This window comes from Lepidochelys kempii, chromosome 8 (assembly GCF_965140265.1).
Source record: "Lepidochelys kempii isolate rLepKem1 chromosome 8, rLepKem1.hap2, whole genome shotgun sequence".
Lineage (NCBI taxonomy): Eukaryota > Metazoa > Chordata > Testudines > Cheloniidae > Lepidochelys > Lepidochelys kempii.
The window spans coordinates 74,526,262-74,552,545 of record NC_133263.1 but is presented as its reverse complement, the minus strand read 5'-3'; the positions used below and the strand labels follow the sequence as shown (position 1 = coordinate 74,552,545).

The window sequence follows — 26,284 nt, the reverse complement described above, 5'->3', positions numbered from 1 at the left end:
CTGATCACATACCCAACTCTATATACAAGAAAAAACAACTCGACTTAATGCATTCAGCCAGCAAAATGAACTGAAAATCAACTGCAATAAGACAGATATGACCTTTTAATATTGCCTCACCATCACCAGTATGGATCGAGGATAATGTTCTCACCAATTAGAAACATTCACATGCTTGGGCAGTACCATCAGCCAGGACGGTGGAACAAACCAGGATGTCCAGAACAAAATCAATAAAGCCAGGAACACCTTCAGGAGCTTAAATAAAGTCTGGAGAACATCAAAATACAACACCAAAATCAAACTCCCAGGATTTATCAGAGCTGTGTATTTTCAATATTACTTTATAGTGCAGAATGCTGAGGAATGAGACTGTATGACATGTCCAAACTGTCTTCATTCCATACAACCTGCCTCAGAAAAGTCCTCCGTATCTTTTGGCCCAGAACAATCTCAAACCAAGATCTGTTGGCACAGTGCAGCCAAGAGGCTAGGAGGACTATCATTGCTAGGAGGCACTGGAAATGGATTGACCATGGCTTCGGATGGAAACTGATTTCATCACCAGAGTAGCAATAATATGGACACCTGAAGGCAAGTGAAAACTAGGCTTCCTGAAAACAACATGGTGAAGAACTGTGGAAGCTGCACCGAAAAACCTGGGGCACAGCTGGGGAACCATTGAAAGACTTGACAGAAACAGACAGGAGTGGAGGAGCTTTGTCGCTTCCCTAGATGCCAGAGGTGTAATGGGAACATGATGATGAAGAAGAAGAAACTTCATGAATCTCTGGCCTATCAAACTGGGACTTGCACTTGTGAACTTTATCAGGTCTGCAAGAAATTTGGTGGGTAGAGCATAGATGGGAAGGAGTCACAAAGAAACCTAAGATTAGATGCTGTCTGGAGGGTAATTTGATGAGCAGAGAGGGAGGTGGACTGGGTAGCAGAGCCAGAGAGGCAGCACTGGAGAGCAGGAGTACGTGGTGGATGCTGATCTCTCCATCTGCTTTTCATTCCATAAATTTACAGAGTTATGAAGAAAGTTGAATAACACTGTTTCTTTGTAATTTTTGAATCTCCAAAGTGGGCTGTTTCAGAGATGTTGTAATAATGCCAATTTCAAACTGAATGGATTTGGGGGGGGGGGAGAGTTAGTAATTATTTTATCCGAATAATTTTAATAGCAAATTCAGATGTACTCTCAACTGTAATTGTGAAAAATTGGGAGATTACATTCGCTCATTGAAATAAAGCAGAATTAACGTTCCTTTAAGTGAAAAGTTCAAAACAAGCTCAACTTTGGAGTCCATTACTGATACTCTGTAAGTGTGATATTTAATGGCTAAAATTTTCAAATTTGAGTGCCTAAATTTAAATTTAGGCATCTAAGTATATGACCTGAGTTTCAAGGTGCCTGTTGCTCACAGCTCGATTTGATGGGACTTCTGATGCTTACCCCCTCCAAATGTGTTTTTTTTTTTTTTTTTTTTTTTTTTTTGGTATCTATGTACCCACTCAGGCCAGGATGTTCAAATCTTTGTGCCTTGCAAAACATTCTGCTTGTACAGTATGTGAATTTAACATAGAAAAAGTTTATATTTTCATTAGTTCTTTTTTCTTAACTTGCAGTTTACATTGCATCACTCTAAACGTCAAATGGCCAGTTCCTCCGCAAAGGAAGCTATGTATGCCTCTTGTTGTGAATCAGACAAATCCCTGATTGCAGACCTAAGGTACGTTTTAAGGGTCCTGAACCATAACAAGACTTTGCCAGTAGCAATACCTCCTGAATACTATTCTAAAGGGAGAAAAATACTTTCAAAGAATACTTTCTCATAACATTTTATATCTTTTTCTTTGTGCTAGAATCAAACTGGCAATGAAAGAAGCAGAAATTCAGAAGCTTCAGGCAAACCTAACTGTCAGTAAAGTAACTCAACATCTTTCTAATGATTATGAGGGACAAGAAAGTGGCAGATTACATGGCCTAGAAACAGAACCTGTAAAATTGATTGGAAATCAAACAGGTGAGCATGGTGAAAAATAGTGCACTTAAAAGCTATAAAATACCTTCTGACATAGTTAGTTAGTTAAAAATGACTGCAGAATGCAAGTTAACATTTTTTGTGGGTTTTAATTTTGCTATTTTAATATTTTCTGTAACAAGATAACAGATGCCCTTATGGAGAGCAAGGTTTAGCTACCTTGGTGTTTGTTATAGTCTTGAGGCTCAATGTGCATTTTAACTTTATTTATTTATTTATTTTGGCTAATGGGCTCTCCCTTGCTTGCCCTGGCCCCAGACTCAAAATATATTACAAATGGAAAACGTAGGTTTCTCCCTTTTTTCTGTTACGATGGGGTCTCCAGTTATTCATTTTTTCTTTTGTTCTTTTTCTACCATCATTAGGGCTCTTCAGCTCTAGAAAAGTAGGGTTCTGATTGCCCTCAGTGCTGTGCTATAAAATGACTTCAGGTGTACATTCAGAGCAGTGCATTTTGCTCCCAAAGCCTAAATGTAACCTCCACAACAAGCACTGACTTCTGAGGGCAAAATTTTCTGAGGTAACTCTTGAGCCCTGGAGATCATGTGGTAGTTTAACATGGTACTGTCAAACTAGTCCTTGTCTTCATCAGGCATGTCTTTTTTTTTTTTATAACTTGATTATCTCTAATTTTAATTGTCATCTATAAATAAAACTTTTTTAAAAAAAGAAGAGAGAAAATGTCAACAATTGGAACTCATCAGTAAACAGTTTGAAAAAGAGCGTCGAAGATTCACAAGAGAGATAGAAGAATTACGTGCTAAGCTGTCAAAAGCAGAAGAGGAGAATTCTTCTTTAAAGACCAGCATGGCCCAAAGAGCCGGTCAGTTTCAAATTATACAGGAAGAACTACTGGAGAAGGCTGCAAAAACTACTAACTTGCAGCGAGAAGTAAGTTGTTAGGAGGGCTGAAAAGTGTATAACCTTTGATCACTGAATTAAATGTAATAGTGGACATAGATTTTCCCCTTTTTTGAAAATTTTCATTGCCATGTTTGTTTTCTGATGCAAGACTATTTAGAGAGAATATGAATTAGTAAATTTATTGGGGGTGCAGGAAAATCTGAAGATAAAACTCAGATCTTTGTATGTTAATAACATCAGAAATCCCAGGTTATAAAGCTGCAGTTTAAATTGTTGCTATTTAGATTGTCAGTGTGTGCCCTCTTGTGGTAGACACATGTGAGAGAGAGAGAAACCTACTAGTGGATACCCAAATGCTGAGTATGTATTTAATGAGAAATATGTCATATATTTGCCAGAGACCAGAACTATTACTGGATAATCACAAGAGAAATTAAGGCAATGAAAGCTGTTACTCACCAATGGCATTAAACTGCATTAGCATTCAGATTCTTAACATGTATATACAGTTTCAGCATAATTTGTTTTATAATGGCTGTTTTACTGACCCTGTCAAGGTTCCTTCCCCATTCTGAACTCTAGGGTACAGATGTGGGGACCTGCATGAAAAACCCCCTAAGCTTATTTTTACCAGCTTAGGATAAAACTTCCCCAAGGTACAAACTATTTCACCTGTTGCCCTTGGACTTTATTGCTGCCACCACCGAGCGTCTAACAAATATATAATAGGGGAAGAGCCCGCTTGGAAATGTCTTTCCCCCCCAAAATCCTCCCAAACCCTACACCCCCTTTCCTGAGGAAGGCTTGATAAAAATCCTCACCAAGAACACAAACCCAAACCCTTGGATCTTAAGAACAATGAAAAAACAATCAGGTTCTTAAAAGAAGAATTTTAACTGAAGAAAAAGTAAAAGAATCACCTCTGTAAAATCAGGATGTTAAATACCTTACAGGGTAATCAGATTCAAAATCTTAAGTTACAAAAAGACACAAAAACAGGAATATACATTCCATTCAGCACAGCTTATTTTATCAGCCATTTATACAAAACAGAATCTAATGCATATCTAGCTAGATTACTTTTACTAAATTCTAAGACTCCATTCCTTTTCTGTTCCTGGCAAAACACACAGACAGAGAACCTTTGTTTCTCCCTCCCTCCAGCTTTGAAAGTATCTTGTCTCCTCATTGGTCATTTTGGTCAGGTTCCAGCAAGGTTATCCTAGCTTCTTAAGCCTTTACAGGTGAAAGGGTTTTTTCTCTGGCCAGAATGGATTTTTAAAGGTGTTTACCCTTCCCTTCATATTTATGACAGACCCCAAATATTATAGCTTTCGAAGATTTGACTCACTGTTGTGTCATTGTAATTTATGGTAAATTGCACACATTGAAGATAAATTGCCTTTACAATTTCTTTTCTTTGTAACTAATAAAAAGTAATAGTTAATAACAAGTCAGTTTTCAAGAAAGCATTCACAAATAACTGAACAAACCTTAAATCAGTTGTCCTACATAATCTTTACCTACCATACTGCTCTTAGCAGGCTGTACTTACAGTACATAGGCACCATTATATCAACATCACAGTTAGAAAAATATATACATGTATAAGTCTTTATAATCTTACATTTAGGAAAGAAAAATAGATCTCTTTTAATGGTTTATATTCTGTTTATTTTCAGATAACAAAGAAGTCCTCTCAGCTTTCAGTACTTGAAAAACAGTTGGAAGAAAAGACAGTTGCTTATTCTGCTGCTGCTGCAAGATGTACTGAGCTGGATCAGGAGCTCATAGTAAGAAATTTTCATTGAGAAGTCATAATTGTGTAAAATCACCCACATTTGGTGTGTTACTATATATTTTTAGTTATTGTGCTGGCATTATACATGTACAAACCAGATAGAGTGCAAGATCTCTTAGTACATATCACACAATTTTAATAACGCAAATAATCTTGCTTTAAATAGACTATCCTGGCATTTTTTACCCTTAAACACCCATGAAAATTCTTAAATGGATATAAATAGTTTTCTTTATATTACATGTGGAATGAAATCCTGAACCCATTGAAGTCCATGATGGTTTTGCCAATTACTTCAGTAGGGCCAGGATTTTACTCATATGTTTTTTTTAAATCCAAGAAGCAGTTTTTTAATTGTCTTTTTTTCTACAGTTTTTTGCAGTATAGGAAAATATTTGTCAGTTAGAAATATTTAATGATTCAAAATCCAAATCTTTCCTGCATTGTTAAATTGAAAAGGAATTACAGTACAAAGTATTAAAATATTTTAGTTTTTATACTCTCTCTTAAGATTGCTCTCTTAACTTCCTTCATATTTAATATTCCCTGCAGTAAAATTACTTTATTTTCCTTTCATGGCCTCATGATATTTCCTGTAAGAGTAGGGGTTTGCCTTGGTGTCCTTGGCCAACATTTTCCTTCACTCACTACTGTGTGCCGTCATCTGTGCCAGCTGTCCATCTGGCAGCTGCCCTCCATGTCTGAGATGGATGCATTTCAGTGGTGCTTCATGTATACACTATACTTTTGTACACTGCTTTGAGATTTTATAGGGTGAAAGATGCTGTATAAATATAAAACATTAATATTAATTTTCAGTTTTATCTGTTGTTCTTATGAGTCTGAGGCTTTCAAACTTCCTTACTGCTTACACAAAAAACTCATTACCTGATATCAAAAGATCTATATATTCCTATTAAGGATTTTAAAAAATATTTCCAGGAAAAGAATGGCCAGATTCGCAACTTGGAAACAAATATCAATGAAGAACATGAGCAAGTAACTATAGCCTTTGAAAAAGCAAAGTTAATTCATCTTGAACAGCACAAAGAGATGGAGAAACAGATTGAAATAGTAAGATTGTGCACTAATGTGTGTGTCTTATATATCTCTAATGTTTTCTATGTAAATTTAATTTCCATATCTTCATTCCTCAGTAATTCTGGGGTTAAAAAGTTCATGGTATCTCCTCTATTTAGCATTCAGCATTATAAAGACTGTCCACCGGAGACTTGTGACTCTCTTCTTTGCCATATAGAAGTGAAAGTAAGACACCTTTATAACACCATCACCCCATTTCCCTGGACCCCAGGAAGACCTCTCTCCAGGGTCCTTAAGGTGGGGAGAAGGTGGAGACTGACTTGAGCATCTCTCCTCTAGCCATGAGGAGAATCCCTGGCAAAAATAATAGAGCCCCAGGCAGTATTTTCTTTTCCACTGAGACTCTCCCCATCATGGGTCCTGGGGGTCAGGGTGATCTTTGATAACGTTCCTCCAGTTTTTTTAGAAACATTTAATAACTTTCAGATGACATTTTTTGAAACTGAAACCCTTACTGCTTGCAGTCATGGAAGATTTCATGTCATATTTTGCAAAAGTAGAGTTGTATGTCTTGTTGACCTGACCAATTTCAGCATGCAAAGTAACTATATTCTGCCTATGTTCTCCTGTTGCTTTAATCAGTAATGTAATTTTTATACCTGTTCCTAGGTTGTACACTGTTTCTGATGGCATCCGTATGATCATTTTTGTGTTCACTCTAGGGGAGACTGCATTTTGGTGGTAAATGGACCCATAGGTGCAGATGTTTTTAAATCTCAAGAGGCTTGTATAAGAAACTACATGAAAACAATAAATAATGGGTTTTTTTTTGTGTATAGCTTCAGACTAAGCTGGCCATGAAACACCAGCAAATTAATGAGCTAGAGAAGACCATGTTTGTTTTACAAGAAGATATTGTATGTAAACAGCGTCACCTTGAATCATTGGATCGGCTGCTGATAGAAAGCAAAGAGGTAATATTGAGTATTTATTCTCTCTAAAAGCAGACTAAATGTTGATTGACTAATTTTTAGAGATGAAGGGCCAGGTTCTATCTTACTCTTTTAATTTTGCTGGGTACAGGAAAGGTGGGGTTAGACAAAGGTGATTTTTTGTTTTAATTTGAAGCCATCTTTGCCTGCTCCCTAATTCTGGCCTCTGTACCTGCTGCAACCTAGACCAGTCCCAGAGCTCCTCTAAATTGCTCTGACTTCAATGACCCTCCATGGCTCGTTATTCCAGCATAGAATAGCACTCAGAAACATCCTGGGTTGCATCTCAATATGCCACTTCCACTAGGGACAGGGAAGGAGGCCAGCATAGAGCCTTACATCAGCTGTGTGTCAGGTGAAGAACTAGCCTATAATTAAGACCCTATGTACCTTGTGATATTGCGGATTCTACAATATTAGGCTTCCACTGCACTTTTGACAGTGGGAGCCCTGGCCACCCCAGAGCTGAGAGCAGGAGCCCTTGCTGTCAGCCCAAGGTGGCCGCTGTCAGCCCCAGACCCCTGCTCTCAGACCTAGGTGGCCAACAGCGGGAGTGCCCACTCTCAGCCAACTGGAAAATTGCAGAAAAGTAATAATGGGCTTTATTACTGCAAATAATAAATAATAATGGGCTTGTCTGCAACTCGGCTGCAATTTTTTTTTTTGACAATCATCCTGCAATTCAAGTAGGGCCTTACCTATACTAAGAATATTCTGCAGGAGCAGCCTACTCTTTATACCCCCTTTCTGCCACTGGAGAAGTGTAAAGGGACCACAACATGACAGAATCAGGGCCAAATTCACTTAGAAGTAAAGTGCATGCTAATACAATATAAAGATAAACATTTTTGTCACTAACCAAATCTTTTTTCCGTTTTCCAGTATGCTGGTTTCCAGTAGTATAACTTTTATATATGCAGTTATATTACATCTTGTCTCTCTTGGTAAATCTATGCAAACAGGAAATGGAAAAGCAAAATATCAAGGAAGAAGAAGCTTTGAAAATGTTGCAAAGCCAGTTAACAGAAGAAACAATCAAAGTAAGTATGATTTTTGTTGTTTTTGATTTAATACCTTTTTTCTTTTTTGAATTGCAATATTTATGTAGCTCTTTTCCATTCCCTCTGGATGAGACACCTCCAAGTTACTTATAGAGCTCATGTAAATATTCCAAAAGGTGTCATTACCTTCCAGTCCTTCTCTCATCCTTCATTTAAGAAAGAATGAACGAAAGAGAAAAATTATAGTGAAACCTGCTTTAAGTGACTGCTGTATGTACCAACAAAGATCATTTGCCTTGCTAAGCTGCTCTCGTAGTACAAGTAGAGCAGAATTGGAATCACAACATTTGGAGATAGTTTGGGGAGTCTGTAAAGACAAAAGAGTGATGAATAAGTGTCCCGTCACTCCCCTCCCCCAGGTTTCACTAAAGATGCAGTATTTATTTTAGGCTCAATAGTAACTGTAAAAGTAAACTGACTTCTTCAACCTCTTTAGCGTGTCTACTCCTCCTATTGGTGTCCATCTGGCAAGCCTCTTCAATGCAGTACTGGCAACAGTAGTTTTACCAAGCAATACCATCTTGTGCTATGATACCATCTGAATTCATAACCTAATATTGGTTGGGATGAGAAGCCAACCAATATCATCCAGGAGCTGTAAGGAGTGGTGTTGGTGATTCAGTAGGTGGCTTGCTTCCATCTGAGTTTGTACTGAACCAGTGATCTGTTATAGGGTACTGCTACCAGTGATGTTTGTCAGGTGAAATATAAAATGAAAGTCCCTGACTACTTCTAATCAGAGAAAACTTGAATTTTTTTTTTTAAGGGAGGGGAAAAAATAGTATGTGTGTGTTAACCTTATGGTCTAGTAAAATTCTAGTGTGGAAAACTGCAGACTGCCTATCTAAATTTTCCATGTCTGTTGCAATTTGATATAGAAATCGTCGCTTCCTACCCACAGCTGTTTAATGTTCCAATTGCTGCATTTCACCCGAGAGATAGTTGCGCTTCAGTTGGGGGAGAGGTCCCTAGTTATTGTTGTATATAAATTGTATATCTGTCTAAGTTTGTGATTTCAGGGTGGAAGTCCAAATTAGTAGTAGTATAAATGTAAGATACATTTTGTTAAATTGTTGTTGTCATCGTCATGCTATGCTGTTTTATGTTTACCTTGTCCTTTCCCTCCTGATGAAACTCAGGAACTGCAGTCTCAATGAAGAAAATAAGTGGATCTGCTATTTTGTAATAGCACAATAAAATGTTTTGGTTTTAGATATTAATCTACTTTTTTGAATGTTGATTTGTCATAATTTACTCAGAATGTATCATTCTCAACCTTATGAAGGTAATCCCATACATAAAGCTGGCATTTTATAGCCTTTTTATCACTTTCTCTGTAAATGATGCACAAGTGGATAGCTGACTCAGAATTGTGAATATATCTATCTATCTATAGAGTCCTTTAAGCTGTAACTGTTGACAGGTATTGTAATGTCTTTGCATAATTGATGATTTTGCATGATTTAAACAAAAACATACATTTCATAAGGTTTTATATGAATATTTTTCATTATTTAAATGTTAGTAAATTTCAGAGAAATTTGTTTTTTTTGTTTTTTGTTTTATATCCATCTTTGTAGTTATATCACTCAAAATGGCTGAATTAACAAACCGGTTTTAATGAATTATTTTAGACTTTGATCAATTCTGAACAACTAGTCATTGCTTATTTTAAATGGTCTCTTGCACCTAACTAGGTCAGACAACTGGAGTCAGCGCTAGGCATTTGTAAGGAAGAACTTAGATTGTATCTGAGTCAAGTAGAAGAAAATAAGGAGTCATTTGAAAAGCAGTTAAAGAAGAAGTCTGAAGAGGTAAACTTGAATTTGTTTTGTCAATTTAGTTTTTCTCTGTTACAGAGAAATATGAAATATTATTATGAAATATTAGAATTTGTGTCTAAAAGAAGGATATAGTAGGCAAGGAGAGAGGTGAACAAAATTTTAGCAGTAGGGATTGTGAAAAGGGGGCAAATTTTTGTGACCAAGAGGGAGAAGCAAATGAGAGTGGGTGTGGTAGGTGAAAAGTAGTAGTATCCAATATAAGGGAGTTGTTAATAGAGCCAGAGAAGCAGGATCAGGAGGAAAGATACATTCAGTTATGGAATGACTGAGATTGAGAGGGTTATAGTAGTTGTGTGAATGTTTATCTAATCAAAAAGAAGTTTAGTAAGGTGACTTGATTATAGTATAGGAGTACCTTCATTTGGGGGGCGAGGGGGGACAGGTACTAAATGGCCCTTGAATTTTGTGGTGAAAAGCATAACAAGAACCAGTCGTTGGAAATTAAAGCCAGACATATTCAAATTAGAAATAAAGCATAAAATATTACCAGTGAGTGATTAATTATTTGATCAAACTGCCAAGAGAAGTGATGGATTTCCCCATCTCTTGGATGCCTTTCTGGAAGATACGCTTTAGCTAAAAACAAGTTATTTGGCTGAGTACAAGAATAACTGGATGACATCTTATGACTTGTGATACACAGGATGTCAGACCAGATGATCTACTCATCCCTTCTGCCCTTAAAATCTATAACTGGTATTTAGAGATGGGGAGACTGGATAGTCGGGCAAGGTTAAAGGTAAAGATTGGTAATCATGGCCAAGATATTCATAAGTGACTGATGATAATGGGTGCCTCCATTTTTGGGTGTGCAACTTGAGATGCTTTAAAGAGGCATGACTTTTCAGAAAATGTTGAGCATCTACCTCCTGAAAATTAGGTTCCTTCAATGTGTCTCAAGTTAGGTACCGAAAGTCACTAATCGTTGAAAATCTTGGCTCATTTGCGTATTGGTAGTAATTGGAGGAGAGGGGAACAGATGGAGGTTACAAAAATAGAGGAGAGGAGAGGAACCAGGACAGAATGTGGAGGGGAGAATGAACCGCTGAAGGAGTAGGATAGAAAGAGAACCAGGAACCACCACAAAATTGCAAAGCCAAGAGAGGATAGGAAGCTGAGGAAGAGTGATCGACTGTTAATTTTACATTACCTCTTTTTATATAGGAAAGATAACCTATAGATAAGACTTTGTGTAAATCACTTTTTTTTTTAATTTAACAGCAGTGTCACGGATAAATGTTTTGAATTTCATGGGATGTGTACAGCTGCCAAGCCTCCTCCTATCCCTGAAAATTGCTGCATTTTTTTTCCCAGCAGCAAAGAGGAAGAAGTGGCAATCTCAGCTTCCACTTCCCTGCTAAGGCTGCAGCTGCTTGTGGAGGGTTGCCAGGCTGGGAGGCAGTGGGGCCTATCGTTCCGAGTAGGAGGGGGGCAAGCCAGAGGGTATTGGGGGGTGTCTCATCAGATGGCGCCAGACATCTGGCCCAGTGTGGCCCAGGACAGGGATTTTAAACCTAGCTCACGCTGCACTCAGCTCTCACCCAGACTGCTGCTGCTGCTGCTTCGTGACTAGCAGGTGGGGAGAAAGGGGCAGGACGGACAAAGTGCAGTTATTAGGAGTCTTGGATTCCCTTTCCCCGCACCCTCCCCAGCCCAATAGTCCCCAGCAGGTCCAGGGGAAACACTATAGGGCTGGCTGGTGAGGAGCTGAGAGCAGGATCCAGTGCTTGGCACGCAAGCAGGTGTGTGAGAGGGCCATGTCCTGGTGGAGGGATTGGAGTGCAGGGATCAGGGTGTGAAGGATCTGATCTGTTCCCCCACCCTGATCCCACACATCTGCCCATGCTCCAAGCAACAGATACCAGTCTCAGCTCCTTGCCGGCCAGTGCTAGTGTCTCCCTGTTATTCCTCATAGTAGAGTTGAGAGCCTTCTTTTGTATGTTTGTTTTTGCATTATGGGTCTGATCATCCTCTCCTGAAGAACAATAGGATGACCGACTTAAATGGAAGCAAGATAAGGCATAAATATCTTTGTTTCATTCTAAAGAAAATTAATGTATTTTTCAGGTGCACCGGTTACAAAAAGAAATAAAACTAAGAAATCATAATCTTCAGGACACCACTGAACAAAATGTCCTCCTACAGCAAACTCTGCAGCAGCAGCAGCAAATGTTACAGCAGGAGACCATTAGAAATGGAGAGCTAGAGGATAGCCAAATTAAGCTTGAAAAACAGGTAAAGTACATTCATAATGAGAAGAATTAAATAGGTAAGCATAAATATTTAAATGTATTTATATGGCATTGCAATATCTGTCTATTTGATAGCTTACTTTGTTTATAATCTTTTAATTATCGGATGTAATTGACATTATTATAGTAGCCTGAGTGAATAAGAGGTTCTGAGTGTCTGAGATGCCACTTAATTTCAGGTGGAGTTGTGGATGCTCAGTACTTTGAAAATCAGGCTGCAGGTGTATAATTAAAAACCAATACATCATAATAAGAAATTTTGGGTCTAGTTACTTTTGTAGCACTTATTAAACTGATAAGAAATAATTTATTCTCTAAAAGTATCTTTGCAGATTTGTATTTGATTTTAATGTGCAATTTTAGGATCTAACCAAAGAAATGAAATATTTTTAACCCTTCATATGTGATTTTTTTCAAGAGGGATATTTTTATTCATATATATTTTAACAGTATAGATATTAAATACCCTATTAAATACAACTTTAAATAGGTATCAAAACTGGAGCAAGAGCTTCAAAAACAGAAAGAAAACTCAGAAGAAGAGCTGAGAAAGGCAGAAGGGAAGCTCCTTATAGCCTCTCAGGAAGTAGATTTAAAAAGACAGAAGGTGGTTGAACTTACTAGCACAATTGGGTATGTGTAGAACATTTAAAAAAATTTTTTTTCCCCATTTTGGTGTATTCTGAAGATCCAATATTGTAAAACTACTAAAAAATTGTATTACAAAATGTGATGCTTTTCTTGAAATGAGTATGTTTGTTTTACAGGTATATGTAGCTTTAGAATACTTTGGTCCTGATTCTGCAAGGTACTTGAGTATGTGCCTATTTGTAAACGTGTTAATAATCCCATATACCTTATTGAATTCAGGCCTTTATTTCTAGCTTAAGGACACTTCTATTTTTTGTTAATTTACAAACAGATATCCAGGCTTAGTCCTTCTATATGCCTCTATTCAGGAAAGCATCCTTATTCAGGAAGAGTGCATAAACACACTAATTTCAGTTTCATGTCTAAAGTTAAGCATGTTCCTAAGTGCTTTCATGAAGTTGGGACTTGAGTTGGTTTAAAAAATAAATGGTGGATGGTTTTGCTCTGGGGGTTGACCACTCTCCATGCCGAAAATACTCTTGTCAACATCAGAGAAGCAGAAAAGCCTTCTAAATAATTTAAGGATTTTTAATCTATTTCTTTCCATTTGTACAGCTTAAAAAGTGCTCTATCCAAAAAAATAGTTTACAAAAATTAATATCCATGTCCCTTAAAATGTGGCGTTTTTCTGAATAATGTCTGTGAAAAGGCATCAGTAGGTTCCCCACTTACTGTTTTTTTTTTATTCCATACCAATGTGCTCAATTTACAAATACAAGTAAAAGGATGAAATAATAAAATGAACTCGTTCATTTTCTTTGGGGAAAACTATACAGAACTGTTACCTGAACTAAATAATAATAAAATTATTTATTTATTATAATAATTAATAATTAAAATAATACAGTATGTTAAATTGATTTGCTTAACATAGTACTGTTGAAATGGTATCCAACTCGTAGAGAGTTGATTAGATGCAGCCTTTGTATAAATTTCTCTGCTTGTGTTCATTGCATACACAAAGCATTGATTCAGGTATGAAGATAGCAATCTGTCCAGGATAACTGGCCCTTTCTAGGGAAGATGGGCTCAGCTTCACCTCTGGGTAATCAGCTACCTTCCAACTGAGGCTTTGGGGTAACGAGTCAGGTGATAGTCTGAAGAGCATCTGCGCCTTATAAAGGCAGCCAGAGCTCAGTTGAGCTGGTGAACTGCAGGTTGGCTCCTGTAGGAGGAGCAGGGGAAAGAGCCCAGCTATTAGGTGACTCCTAGGCTTATGGCCTAGTGAGTGAGAACTGCAGGGAGCAAGAAGACTCCTGCAGGAGTCTCTGGGGTAGAGCAAGGACCTGGAGGGGCACAAAGAGGTGAGGGAAAGTGTTGTCTTTATTATTCCAATTGTGATTTGTTCATTCTGTTTTCCTTTTGTGTTTTGTTCAGGCAGATTAAGCTGGAGATGGATCAGTGCAAGGATGAGCTAATTGGTATGGAGAAAGAACTAGTGCATTTAAGACGAGATGGTGAAACTAAAACAGTGCGGTTAAATCACTTAGAAATGACTTTGGAGCAGACTCAGTCAGAACTAAATAAAAAAACACAACAAGGTAAATAATTTACTATGTGTATAAAAAAAAAAATCTTTAAGGCTCATTTTCTTATGCTTTATGTAGATTCTCTCCCCCTCCATTTATTTTGCAGTTAGTTGCGAGGGACTCTCTACATATGACTATTTTGACTTTTCATAATCTTGCAATTTGAAAAGATCTGGGTAGTTATATGGGCTTCTTCATTTTAGGTGGCCTCTATATATTCCCATTTGTGAGGTGTGCCTTTCCCCCATGGAGCCTCAGGTACACTGAGAATCAGTGTCACCAATTATCAGGCTATCATGGCCTAATATCAGCTTCAAATTCTTTCTCATTCCAATAAAGAAATTCCATCATGGACATGAAGATGATGAACAACTACATCAGAAAGTTCAAATTCCTACCGTATCCCTGTAAAACTGGCTCAGGTCTCTTGTCACAATCTCGGTCCAATCTCATTCTCTGGATGGACACCAGTTTCTTATAATTGTATTCAACTGCTGAATCCCACGTGCTTCTATGCCCCTTCATCTGAGTAATGACTGATCACTGCTTGTAGTTCTGGATCTCAAGGGCAGTCCCAGGTGCATACCCATGACTGACATGCTTCTTGGGCAGTGGTACCCTGCACTCTGGCTAGACCCTGTAACCAATGCTGCAGCCCTCCTGAGCCCCCATTTGCTTAGACATATTCTCCCCTACAGTTCAGTTACCTGTGGGACCTCTAGTTTCCTAGTTACACCCTTCAGGGACAACATGGTAGTAAAGCAAGGCACACAGACTAAACAATATAATTTTTATTAACAAACACTTTGCTCTTAAAAAAGGACAAGAGGGCTATAGATAGATAGATGAAAAACAAGAAACACTTAAACGCAGTCCCTCTCAGTTGATTTCACCACCCCTGTAAGTCCTGGGTGTGGTCTGAGTCCTTAGGCCAGGCAGCCCTTCTGGCCTTCTTGGCTTGGCTATCTTGCTTCTGGATTTCCTTAGAGAATGATAACTTCTTAAAACTGACTGTGTCCCTTGAGTGCTCATGTACTGCAAGCTTGGGATGGGGAGACTCCAGCTCCCACCCTCATCAGCTTTTGTGTAAAGAGAGAGTCTAAATCAATGGTCCTGTTGGTAGAAAACCCATTTTTCCATTAGGAAAGAGCCGTTCAATGTCAGTGGCACTTGACCGCTCTGCCACAGTTTCTCAGCCATCGTCTGTCCACTAGGTATCCAATCTCAGCTACAAAATGGATGCTTTAGTCCACAGTGAAGGTTACACTCATAAATGGCATTCACAAAACAGAGTGGAGTTCATAAAGTATGTGTATTTTTTGTGTGGGACAAAATCACTACCAATGCAAAGTCTCATCTTTAGGCTTCTATACAACATTGATAGGGTTAACTAAGACATTCAGGAAGGCACCTAAACTGTTTGTAGCCATTGAGGATCAGTGTGAAGGGAATGCCATTTCCACTTAGTACCTGTCAAAATGGATTAGATTATGTACCAAGATGTGTTGGGCTAGAGGACATAATGCCACCTTATCAGAGTGAATCTTAGGAGCCTGCTTCTGTAATATTGTCATCATAGAAATCTGCAGGAAATTTTGTTGACACATTTATGCAGCACTGCATACTCAGCAGCCTGGTATTTAGATCAGATACATACTTTGGGAGGGTAATTCTGGAGCTCCTGCTTAATTAGAACTTCTGAGCCTGCCTTACTAAACTCCCACATTTAGGAATATGCAGAGGCCAACTCAAAGAAAGGTAGATTTCTTGCAGTGACATTCAAAAGAAGAACCAGTTAATATGGGTCCCCCTATAGGGGCATATGCCCCTAATGTACACAAGCTCAGAATCTTTTGAATAGAATGTCCACCATTCAATGGCCATTCATGCATCTTATTTCTTCTCATGCCAGGGCATAAAGGGCAGTGCAGCTGTGACCCTCCCTCAGGCCTGATCTACACTACACAGTTAGGTTGATGTAAGGCAGCTTATGTCGACCTAATTATGTCAGTATCTACACTACAGCCTTGCTCCCACCGATGTAAGTGCCCTACTACACCAACATAATAACTCCACCTCCACAAGAGGCATCGGGCTTATGTTGGTGTAGTTAGGGTAACACAGAATCTGTGTAGATGCTGTGTTCCTTACATCAGCTGTTGGCGGTCTTGTCAATTCAAAAAGGCCAAGCTGCCCCGCATATCCCTGCCTGTGGCATCAAGATGGAACATTGAGTCTGCTCTTCTGTTTCATATGCAATCTTTTTCTGAAGAAATCCTCTTCACCCTATTAAAAATTTTCTCATTTTAATTGGAGAATCTGTTCTCCCCTCCACCCCAGAAAGAAGAGCGAGATGGAGGGGAGACCCTCACATATTTCCTTGAACAGTGGAGCAAAGTGCTTAGTTAGTAATGGCAGACTCTAAGCCCACAGGGTTTATACCCTGTCCTTTGTGTGATGGTCTTATGCCTTTAATTGATGGGCACAACAGATCTCTCTCCTGCCTCAGGGAAGGACATATCCCCAGTCGATATTCTTGGAGCATTCCTCTGAAGATAGCATCTGATCCCAGAGAAGAGAGAGCCTCCAAGCTGGAGTCAAGGAGGCTATCTTTAATAACTGTCCTAGTAACTGGGTAACAAGGCACCATATCTCTGGTTCTGCCAGGGAGAAGAGGCCTAAAAAATGCCAATGTCATTGGCACTGGTGTAGGCATTCTCTCTGCCAACCTCATCAGCACCAATGACCTCAGTGCTAGCACCGACCCCAGGACAGAGAAACCTTATGCCATCCACTTTGGATGCCAAAAGTCATACCTGCTTCAAGTGTAAACGCAGCTCAGAGCAGAAAATGCACCCGTTCCTCAAGGAGGACTTGAAGTCTTTTCCCTCCTTGACATCAAGAAACCTTTTATGCTCTTTTACAGGAGCACGAGGAGCCACAGGGCACACGTGGCCCCCAAAGCCCCAGAACGTTACTATTGAAAACATTCCGTATTTGCATACAAGACGTGCACTGACAGTGGGATTCACACTTACTATCTGGATATATATCTTACTATCTGGTTATATATATCATGATAACCCAATATCTCTGTCTGTAGAATAACCATTCTTTCTTTGAGTGTTGCCTCTTCATTTCCCCACTATTCACCTACTTTCACTTCTTCCTCAGAATTCAACTCTCTTAAAGACCAAGTTAGCAAAAAGAAGTGAGGAGGTTGGGGAGTGCACAACCTTCATAGCATCACAGAGGGATTGGTCATGCAGTCTTGAATGGGACTCCGCTTTTCTAGAATGTCCTCAAAGCTCAGTGACGTTGGGGGTGGGTGCATACTGCAAGTATTAACATATAGAGGTGACACTTAAAGAACCAGTTACTGGTGAGTACCCTTTCTTTTCAATTTCTATTCACATAACAGTGAGTGATCTGGAAGATAAACTGCTTCAGAGTGAGACTGAGCAAAAGGATGCTTTACACAGAATAGAAGAGCTAGAGGCTGAACTACAAAATGCCCATGGAGAATTAAAAATCACTTTGAGACAATTACAGGAACTGCGAGATGTGCTACAGAATGCACAATTTTCTCTGGAGGAGAAGTATGCTGCTATCAAGGATCTAACAGACGAACTTAGGTGAGCTAACTCCTATTCAGGTCTTGAAGACTTAATCCCAGTGATTTTTTTTTTGTTTTGTTTTAGGAACAGTGAAGCATGCCTCTTGGTTTTGATGGTGCTTCCCATCTTTTAGCAGTCCCCTATAATCTGATGGATGGATATATATATCCAAGGAACATGAATTTTATATATATATAAAATTTTATATATATAAAATTCATGGTCCTTGGATAACTCATTGAAGTAGCTCTTCAGTTTATTTTTAGTTTCTAAAAATGAAAATACTAAGATTAAAGTATTTTTTGGGAATGCCTTAAAAATAACAATAATAAAAAAGTTAATATTTTGCCCAAGTCCAAAGCTGTTAAATGACAGTAAAAACAATGATGGTCTTGTACAATACAACTGTTTAACCTTTACTATAGCAAATTAATGAAACTTTCAGTATACACTTTTTATTGCAATGTAGTTCTGAAATAATTTTAATAGAAAAGTTAGTGGGAAATCTCCATTCTGAAGATAGTCGTGAAAAGCATTCAAGTTTTTTTGCTCAGTTCAAAGTTTACCTATACTTTAAAATAATTAAGCTTGTAATAAAGAACAGAGGCCAACATTTGCAAATGTGTGTGCTTAAAGTTACACACCTAAATCCACATTTAAGCACCTAAAACATAAGTGGCCATATTTTCAGAGGTGCTAAGTAGCCAAAGCATCCACAGAAGTAGGTGCCCAGCATTCTGAAAATCAGGCCACTTACGTTTTAGGTGCTTAAATGCAGAATTAGTTACCTAACTTTAGATAACCCAGTTGCAAAATTTTGGCTGGCATGGTGTATATTCAAAGAGAACTTAATTCAGTTTGCTCAGTCAAGCACTCTGAATGCTTCTATAGCTAAGAAGTGTGTTACACCATGAGTACGCTATAAAATAAATGAAGTTTTAAATTGACAGCTGTAATTTAAAATTCCTGGTTGAGAAAGGGTCTGCCTGGGAGTTGCTTTGTTGATATAGAAGGTGACACTTACAGCAGCACTATTCTCTGTCTGTCCATCTATGGCCCTGTCATTTATGTCCTAAAGGAGGCCATGACATGGGGGAGAAAACCACAGGGTGCAGCATGCCACCACTATCAGGAGGAGAGAACAGAGGGACCCAGTGACATCAGACTTCTATCTTCCATCTCTGGTGCTTAGGCAAAGCCACTAGGGGCGAGGGGAAGGAGTCTTTTCATTTCCTGAGGTACCTACTCTTTCCATCTGTTTATCTATCACAGTTGTGGCTTGTAAAGGCTTTACCTAATTGTTTTCCATGTAAACGTGCTTTTCCACTCCCCCCACCCCCCATTGGACCATTTGTTGCTGCATGCTCCATCCTTTTTCTTATCTCCTCTCCACTGACCCATACAAACCATATGAAAACAGGAATGGAGCATGCAACAGCACCTGACACCAGTGTGGGGACAAGGAGACTGGTAAGTAAAGCCTGAAGAAGCTACTATTAGGGCAGGCAACAGGGAGAAGCAGGGGCCTCAAGAGATAAGGAAGCTCCAGATAAGGCAGTGGTGGAATCACTCTCTCCTTTTTCAAGTATCCATGTATCACACCCACTTTCAGATTTCTCCCCTCCAAGATGTACAGTCAGAAGAAGGGATGCGCTATGTCATCAGAGCAGCACCAAGGCAGAAACTGTTCAACCAGGAAGTTGGGTTTGAGAATGCTAAGTATGATCAAAATTAAATTAAATTAAACATTTTTAAAAGAAAAAACATTTGGAGTTTTAGACTATAACATCTATCAGATTTATGAAAACTTGATTTTTTTGGAATCTGGGAAGGGAGCTGGTGAGATCTAGCTTTATAAAGGAGAGAGAACATCTACATTGTTTTTATATGGAAATTGCAGGTACTGTAAGGATGAAATTGAGGACAAAAAGCAAGAACTTCTTGACATGGATCAGGCATTGAAAGAAAGGAACTGGGAACTGAAACAAAGAGCAGCTCAGGTTAGATCTTTCTAAGCATATTACCAGAATATCCTATGGAGTGTTTATTTAAAGTATAACAAGTCCAGCGTTTACTAATGCTCTAATGATCACTAAGACCGCTTGGTACGTTTCAAGAAATGAGGACTTTTTCAATACAGTTCATTTTTCCTAGCTGCATATTGTGTTCCAGTTCAAGTGATTCTATGTCTGTTTGCCTACCATTGAGGCATTTGTAAAGGGTGTGTCTAAATTTTTTCTGTGTATCTTTGTGAGGCTTCAACCTAGTGCTGACCAAGCTGATGGACTCTATTAGAGCCTCTGGAGGAATTTTCTCTCTGTCACCTGCCCCAAAGACTGTTTATCATGTCCATTAGATCAGCTAAAATGGTCTGTGAGCTTCAAGCTTAAATGGGTTGACTTTCCTCACCCAACTTGATATGAGAATAAGGTGTGTCAAGGTTCCTTCCCCACTCTGAACTCCTAGGGTACAGAAGTGGGGACCTGCATGAAAAACCCCCTAAGCTTATTTTTACCAGCTTAGGTTAAAACTTCCCCAAGGTACAAACTATTTTACCTTTTGTCCTTGGACTTTATTGCTGCTACCACTAAGTGTCTAACAAATATAACAGGGAAAGAGCCCACCTGGAAATGTCTTTCTCCCCAAAATTCCCCCAAGCTCTACACCCCCTTTCCTGGGGAAGGCTTAATTAAAAAATCCTCACCAATTTGCATAGGTGAACACAGACCCAAACCCTTGGATCTTAGAACAATGAAAAAACAATCAGGTTCTTTAAAAGAAGAATTTTAATTGAAGAAAAAGTAAAAGAATCACCTCTGTAAAATCAGGATGGTAAATACCTTACAGGGTAATCCGATTCAAAACCTAGAGAATCCCTCTAGGCAAAACCTTAAGTTACAAAAAGAGGAATATACATTCCATTCAGCACAGCTTATTTTATCAGCCATTTAAACAAAACAGAATCTAACGCATATCTAACTAGATTGCTTATTAACCCTTTACAGGAGTTCTGACCTGCATTCCTGCTCTGATCCAGGCAAAAAGACAACACAGACAGAGAGAACCCTTTGTCGTCCCCCCCTCCCCCCACCCGCTTTGAAAGTATCTTGTCTCCTCATTGGTCATTTTGGTCAGGTGCCAGCAAGGTTGTCTTAGCTTCTTAACCCTTTACAGGTGAAAGGGTTTTTCCTCTGGCCAGGAGCGATTTAAAGGTGTTTACCCTTCCCTTTATTTTTATGCCAAGGTGGTATTGTATACTCCTCCCAAATTCATTCCTAAAATGGTCACTTTCCTCAAGCTACGCCCAGGGATGGTCAGGTGACACACTTTGGGTGCTAAGAGGGCCCATAACTACTACTTTAATAGAACAAAACCCTTCTGTAAATCCCCAAGACTTTTCTTCATTTATAGTAATAACTTTATGACACAGGCAACTTCCTGTCAGAATTTGATAAACTGGATGAAGACCTGCATTGAAAAATGCTATCTATTTACCGGTATCCCTGTCCTCAGTATCTGAGCACATTTGACTAGATCAGGGGTTCCCAAATTTGGTCTGCAGCTTGTTCAGGGTAAGCCCCTGGTGGGCTGTGAGATGCTGAGTGTCCGCAGGTACAGCTGCTTGCAGCTCCCAGTGGCCATGGTTTGCTGTTCCCGGCCAATGGGAGCTGTGGGCCATTTTTTGCTTTAGTGCATTATGTAGGCACATTGTCAGTATAGATCCTCATTCTTGGAGTCTACTCCAGGGGTGGCCAATCTGCGGCTCTTCAGAAGTTAATAAGCAGCTCCTTGTATAGGCATAGACTCTGGAGCTGGAGCTAGAAGCACCAACTTTCCAATGTGCTGGGGGGTGCCCACTGCTCAAACCCTGGCTCTGCCACAGGCCTCGGCCCCTGCCCCCACTCCACCCCTTCCCACCCCCTCCTCTGAGCCTGCTATGATCTTGCTCCCCTCCCCCCCCCACCTCCTGCATGCCACGAAACAGCTGATCGGGAGGTGCAGGGGGCACTGATTGGCAGGGCTGCTGGTGGGCAGAAGGTGCTGGGAGAGGAGGGAGATGATGGGGGGCTGGTGACATATTACTGTGGCTCTTTAGCAGTGTACATTGGTAAATTCTGGCTCCTTCTCAGGTTGGCCACCCTGATCTACTCAAATAACTCAGTGTAAAGCTGAGTAACCATTCTGTCTTGTGCTCTCTGTGTTGAGGTATGGACAAGATGTGTGAAATTATGGAATTAGAATTGTTTTTTCCTTCTCTTTATTTACTTGGCCTCTAAGAATAGATTTCTAAATGCCAGATCTCTAATCCATTCTTAGATCTGTTTCACTAATTACACTTGGGACCACATTCTCAGGGCGAAAAGGGATTAGTTTCATTAGGTGTGTTGAATTCTTTTATATTCCATAAAAGAATGTTTCTAAATTTCTAAATACTATTTCAAAACAGTGTTGTTGTTTTTTCTCTTTCTTTCTTATATTTAGGTTACCCAGTTGGATATGACTATTCGTGAACACAGGGGAGAAATGGAACAAAAAATAATTAGATTAGAAGGTAGCTTGGAGAAAACTGAGTTAGAAATTAAAGAACGCAATAAACAGGTATTTTTATTAATGATTTTAAAATAAAATCTGGCTAGCATGGGAGAATGAATAACCTAGTATCTGCAGGAGATTGGGGAATGGATGCAAGCAAGAGCTGGCTTGGGATAAGACCAAAATGATATTAATAGTTTGGAGGTTTCTTTGTTTTTTGGGTGTGTTTTTTTAACCAGAGAAATTATTTAGAGTTCACCAATTAAAAAAAAAAAATTGTGCTATATTAAGAGAAGCCAGCCTTGTTACTTCCTAAAATATACACCTTAAATCATTCTTTAAAATAGGAAAATGTGTTGGTAAAATATCATCAATTGGTAAGGAAACTCAAAGGCAGATGTAGTATCTGAACTACTTCTAATTTTTGAATTTGTCAGGATTTCATGGTGTACCGTAAGGGTGGGGGGGGAAAGCTGTTCTTCTGACTTTAAATGTTTTTTGTATTTAGATTGAGAGCTTAGATTGCAAGCTACAGCGTTCTAAAGATGAGATTCGTGAAAAAGAGTTCGAACTGCTCCAGAGAGATCAAGAAATAAATCAACTAAAAAAGGAAATTGAAAGAAAACAACATAGAATAACAGATATTGAAAAAGTAAGTTGTTTTCTTGGATAAATGTGTTTTTTCCAATTATTAGTTTATTAGTTGAACATTCTTTGTCTTCAGTCTAATGACTTGTTTATTTTACTAAGCAATAAACAACGGAAGAAAATTATCTTATTTAATGTAATGCTTTCAAGTAGGTATGTTTTTTCTACTGAAATTACTTGCTGGAGTTCTTGGCTGAAGTTTATTGTATTTTCATTATTGGATTGTCATGGTATTGGTGTAACCAGTTGTTTAGAAATAGTTGTGTATAGATCTTCCCAGTCTCCTGTGACGGGTTGGATCACCTCGGAGCCACCTGATGTGCCAAGACTACTTCTGCCCCTGCTTTTGTGCCCAGTCAGTGTAGGACTTCAGTGCCCTGCCTGGTTTGAGCCAGACCCACTTGCCTGTTGCAAACCCAGACCCAGGTCTGAACCACGTCCCCTAACAGCTGTAGGCTCAACTGAAAGCAGCTTACAGAAGTGTTCCTGTCCTTGGCACCCAGATGCCCAACTCCCAGTGGGGCCCAAACCCTGAAAAAATCCGTTTTACCCTGTATAAAGCTTATACAGGGTAAACTCACAAATTGTTTGCCCTCTGTAACACTGATCGAGAGATATGCACAGCTGTTCTCCCCCCTTCCCCCCCAATATTAATACATACTCTGGGTTAATCAGTAAAAAGTGATTTTATTAAATATGGAAAGTAGGATTTAAGTGTTTCCAAGTAATAACAGAACGAAGTGAATTACCAAGCAAAATAAAATAAAACCCACAAGTCTATGTCTAATAAAACTGAATACAGACAAAACCTCACCAGTTCCAGTAACCTTCCTTTTACAGACTAATCTCCTTCTAGTCCGGGTCCAGCAATCACTCACACCCCCTGTAGTTACTCTCTTTTGTTCCAGTTTCTTTCAGGTAGCCTCTCCACCCCCAAGGATATCTCCTTTGCCAGCTGAAGACAAAATGGAGGGGTCTCCCATGGGCTTAAATAGACTTCAAAAATCTCCCTTCAAAAACAGGTTTCAGAGTAGCACCCGTGTTAGTCTGTATCTGCAAAAAGAAAAGGAGTACTTGTGGCAACTTAGAGACTAACAAATTGATTTGAGTATAAGCTTCAAAAATAGAGTTCTATACCTTTCTCCTGGTATTTGTCTGCAGAATCATGAATCCCATAAATTAAACTAGGATTCCAAAGCACACACTCAAACTTTTCATTATGTGGGACTTTTAAGGCAATCTTGCTGCTTGTTTTAGGCACTAGCAACCTTCAGACTTAGCTAGGGAAATGGGTTTCATTGAAATGCAATTGAAAAGGCAAAACATTAAAAAAATTTAAAAATGTAATAGCTAGTTATGCAGCATGAAAAAAGTTTGTGGAACTCATTGCCACAAGATATCAATGAGACCAAGAGCTATAGAGGATTCAGAAAAAAAAAAAGACATTTATATGGAAAAAGAGAACACAAATATTGTATCTTATCTAATTCATTTTAGAAGGGATATAAACTTTTATGCTTCAGGGTATGAACCAAGCACTAATTTATGTGCGTTAGAAAAAAGCTTCTATTATGGGCAAGTTACTTCATAAAATGTTCACTGTAGGGTTTCTTGCACCTTCCTCTGAAGATCTGGTACTGGCCATTTTCGGAGAGTTAGTACTGGAATAGATGGGACTTGCCATAGACCACAGGTCTGATCTGCTATCTTCTTTTGTAATCTCCAAGAATCAATGGAATCAAAAAGGGTTGCTACATTGATTTAAAAACCAAATAATTCAATATCTGTTTTCTTTAAGAATTTAAATTATTTACCTATTACAGATAGTGAAAGATCAGGAGAAGTGCATTGCAGACCAGTACAAGGAAGCATTAGATTTAGGTCAGCAGTTGAGGCTAGAACGAGAACAGATGCAGCACATTCACTTGGAGCTTTTGGAGACTCGCCGGCTGTTGGTTCAGGCTCAAAGAGAAACGGACAGACTCTCACAAGAACTGGAAGAAATGAACCATCTGTCTCGAGAAAAGGTGACCAAACATGTAACATACTCAAAATAGCTTTGCTTTTAAGTGGGAGTGGAATTACTCATTGAACAATGTTGATTTTAGAAAGTGGACTGTACAGTTTATTTGGTGTATGGAGTTGTCAGCCCAGATACATGTATTTAGTTTTGTATTGACAATGAAGTATTGTGCTGATTTTTATTATAAAATTAAGAAAAAAGACAGATTGGAATTGAAACACAACTAAACAAAAACCTAGACTTTCAATAAGATTTCAAATATGGGTGTCTGTGAACCCAAAATGCCCTAATTTTAAAATACTAATGACTTGGAGATTTTTATTTATTTTATTTTTAATAAAATCTAGGTCCCTTTGGTACATAAAACAAAAAGGAACTAATTGAAATATTTACATATGGAAACTAGCTACTAGGAAGTAGATCGAGGGTGACTCTCTTGCAGGGGCGCCTTCAACCAATCTTCCTCTTTTTTTTTTCTTTTTTTTTTTTTCTTTCTTTCTTCTTCTCCCTGCACGGGGTCAAACTCAGATTCAGTTCCTGAGCTCTGCTGAACAAAATACTGGTCCCTCTTAGTGCCCCGAGAGTATTAGCCACCTCCAAAGAGGGTGGGGAGGAGGGGCATGCATGCTGTATCCTCCTAAGAGGTAGTCATGCACCATGTATATTCCCCTACCTCACTCCCACCATGCTCCAGAGGTATTGTGCTTCACTTAAACACATTAGCATCCTTCTGCTCCTTAATCACTGTCTTGCTTTGCAATGAAACTATTTTAAAAAAAACCCTTACTGTATGTGCATGAGGCTGAGTTATAACTTCTAGCCTCTGCCTCACACTGAGGACAATTCAGGAAGGGATTATTCTAAAAGCTATAACTGAGCCTTGGGTATACAGTAGGGGGTTTTGTAACTTTATTGCAAAGCAAGACCCAATGATTAAAGAGGCGAAGGAGGCTCTTATGCTTGAGACACTGTGCTGAGATTCAGGAGGTCTGGATTCTGGTCCTGACTCTTGCCTGTGAACTTCATCTCTCTGCCTCTCTCCCCCATTTGTAAAATGAGTATAATGTTTACCTACCTCAAGGATGTTGTGAAGATAAATATATCAGTGTTTGAGAGGTGCTCAGATACTACAGTGATAATGGCCATAGAAATACCAAGAGAGAGTGAACCTTACAGGTCATGATGAAATATTTTCAATGAACGTGACATTTAATTTAATTTACTCCTGTGCCAGTCATTAGTCTCTGGCAATACCTACTTGCATAGCCACACTGTTTTAGCTGAATCTATTAGAACTGCTTTGGATGAACAGTACAAATTAACTTTAAAAAAAAAATTGTGTTTAAAGAAACTGATTTGAATAATAAATAAAACCTTGTT

The 26,284-nt window shown here is 38.9% G+C and overlaps 1 protein-coding gene across 12 annotated transcripts in view; it reads left to right on the top strand.

Annotated features, from left to right (window-relative positions):
- Positions 1–26,284, top strand: part of CCDC18 (coiled-coil domain containing 18) — a 72,849-nt gene that overhangs the window by 22,546 nt on the left and 24,019 nt on the right. For 9 of the 12 annotated variants that reach the window (XM_073357037.1, XM_073357028.1, XM_073357027.1 and 6 more), the window contains 16 exons: positions 1,633–1,736; positions 1,870–2,030; positions 2,719–2,939; positions 4,595–4,705; positions 5,656–5,787; positions 6,594–6,728; positions 7,709–7,786; positions 9,505–9,621; positions 11,719–11,886; positions 12,394–12,536; positions 13,932–14,095; positions 17,505–17,718; positions 19,601–19,700; positions 22,183–22,299; positions 22,742–22,885; positions 24,705–24,908. In XM_073357037.1, the coding sequence (XP_073213138.1) occupies positions 1,633–1,736; positions 1,870–2,030; positions 2,719–2,939; positions 4,595–4,705; positions 5,656–5,787; positions 6,594–6,728; positions 7,709–7,786; positions 9,505–9,621; positions 11,719–11,886; positions 12,394–12,536; positions 13,932–14,095; positions 17,505–17,718; positions 19,601–19,700; positions 22,183–22,299; positions 22,742–22,885; positions 24,705–24,908 (2,313 nt within the window). Of the gene's footprint in view, positions 1–1,632; positions 1,737–1,869; positions 2,031–2,718; positions 2,940–4,594; positions 4,706–5,655; positions 5,788–6,593; positions 6,729–7,708; positions 7,787–9,504; positions 9,622–11,718; positions 11,887–12,393; positions 12,537–13,931; positions 14,096–17,504; positions 17,719–19,600; positions 19,701–22,182; positions 22,300–22,741; positions 22,886–23,770; positions 23,887–24,704; positions 24,909–26,284 lie in introns of those variants that run through there. The other 3 variants (XM_073357026.1, XM_073357035.1, XM_073357036.1) reach the window with 3 other exon arrangements.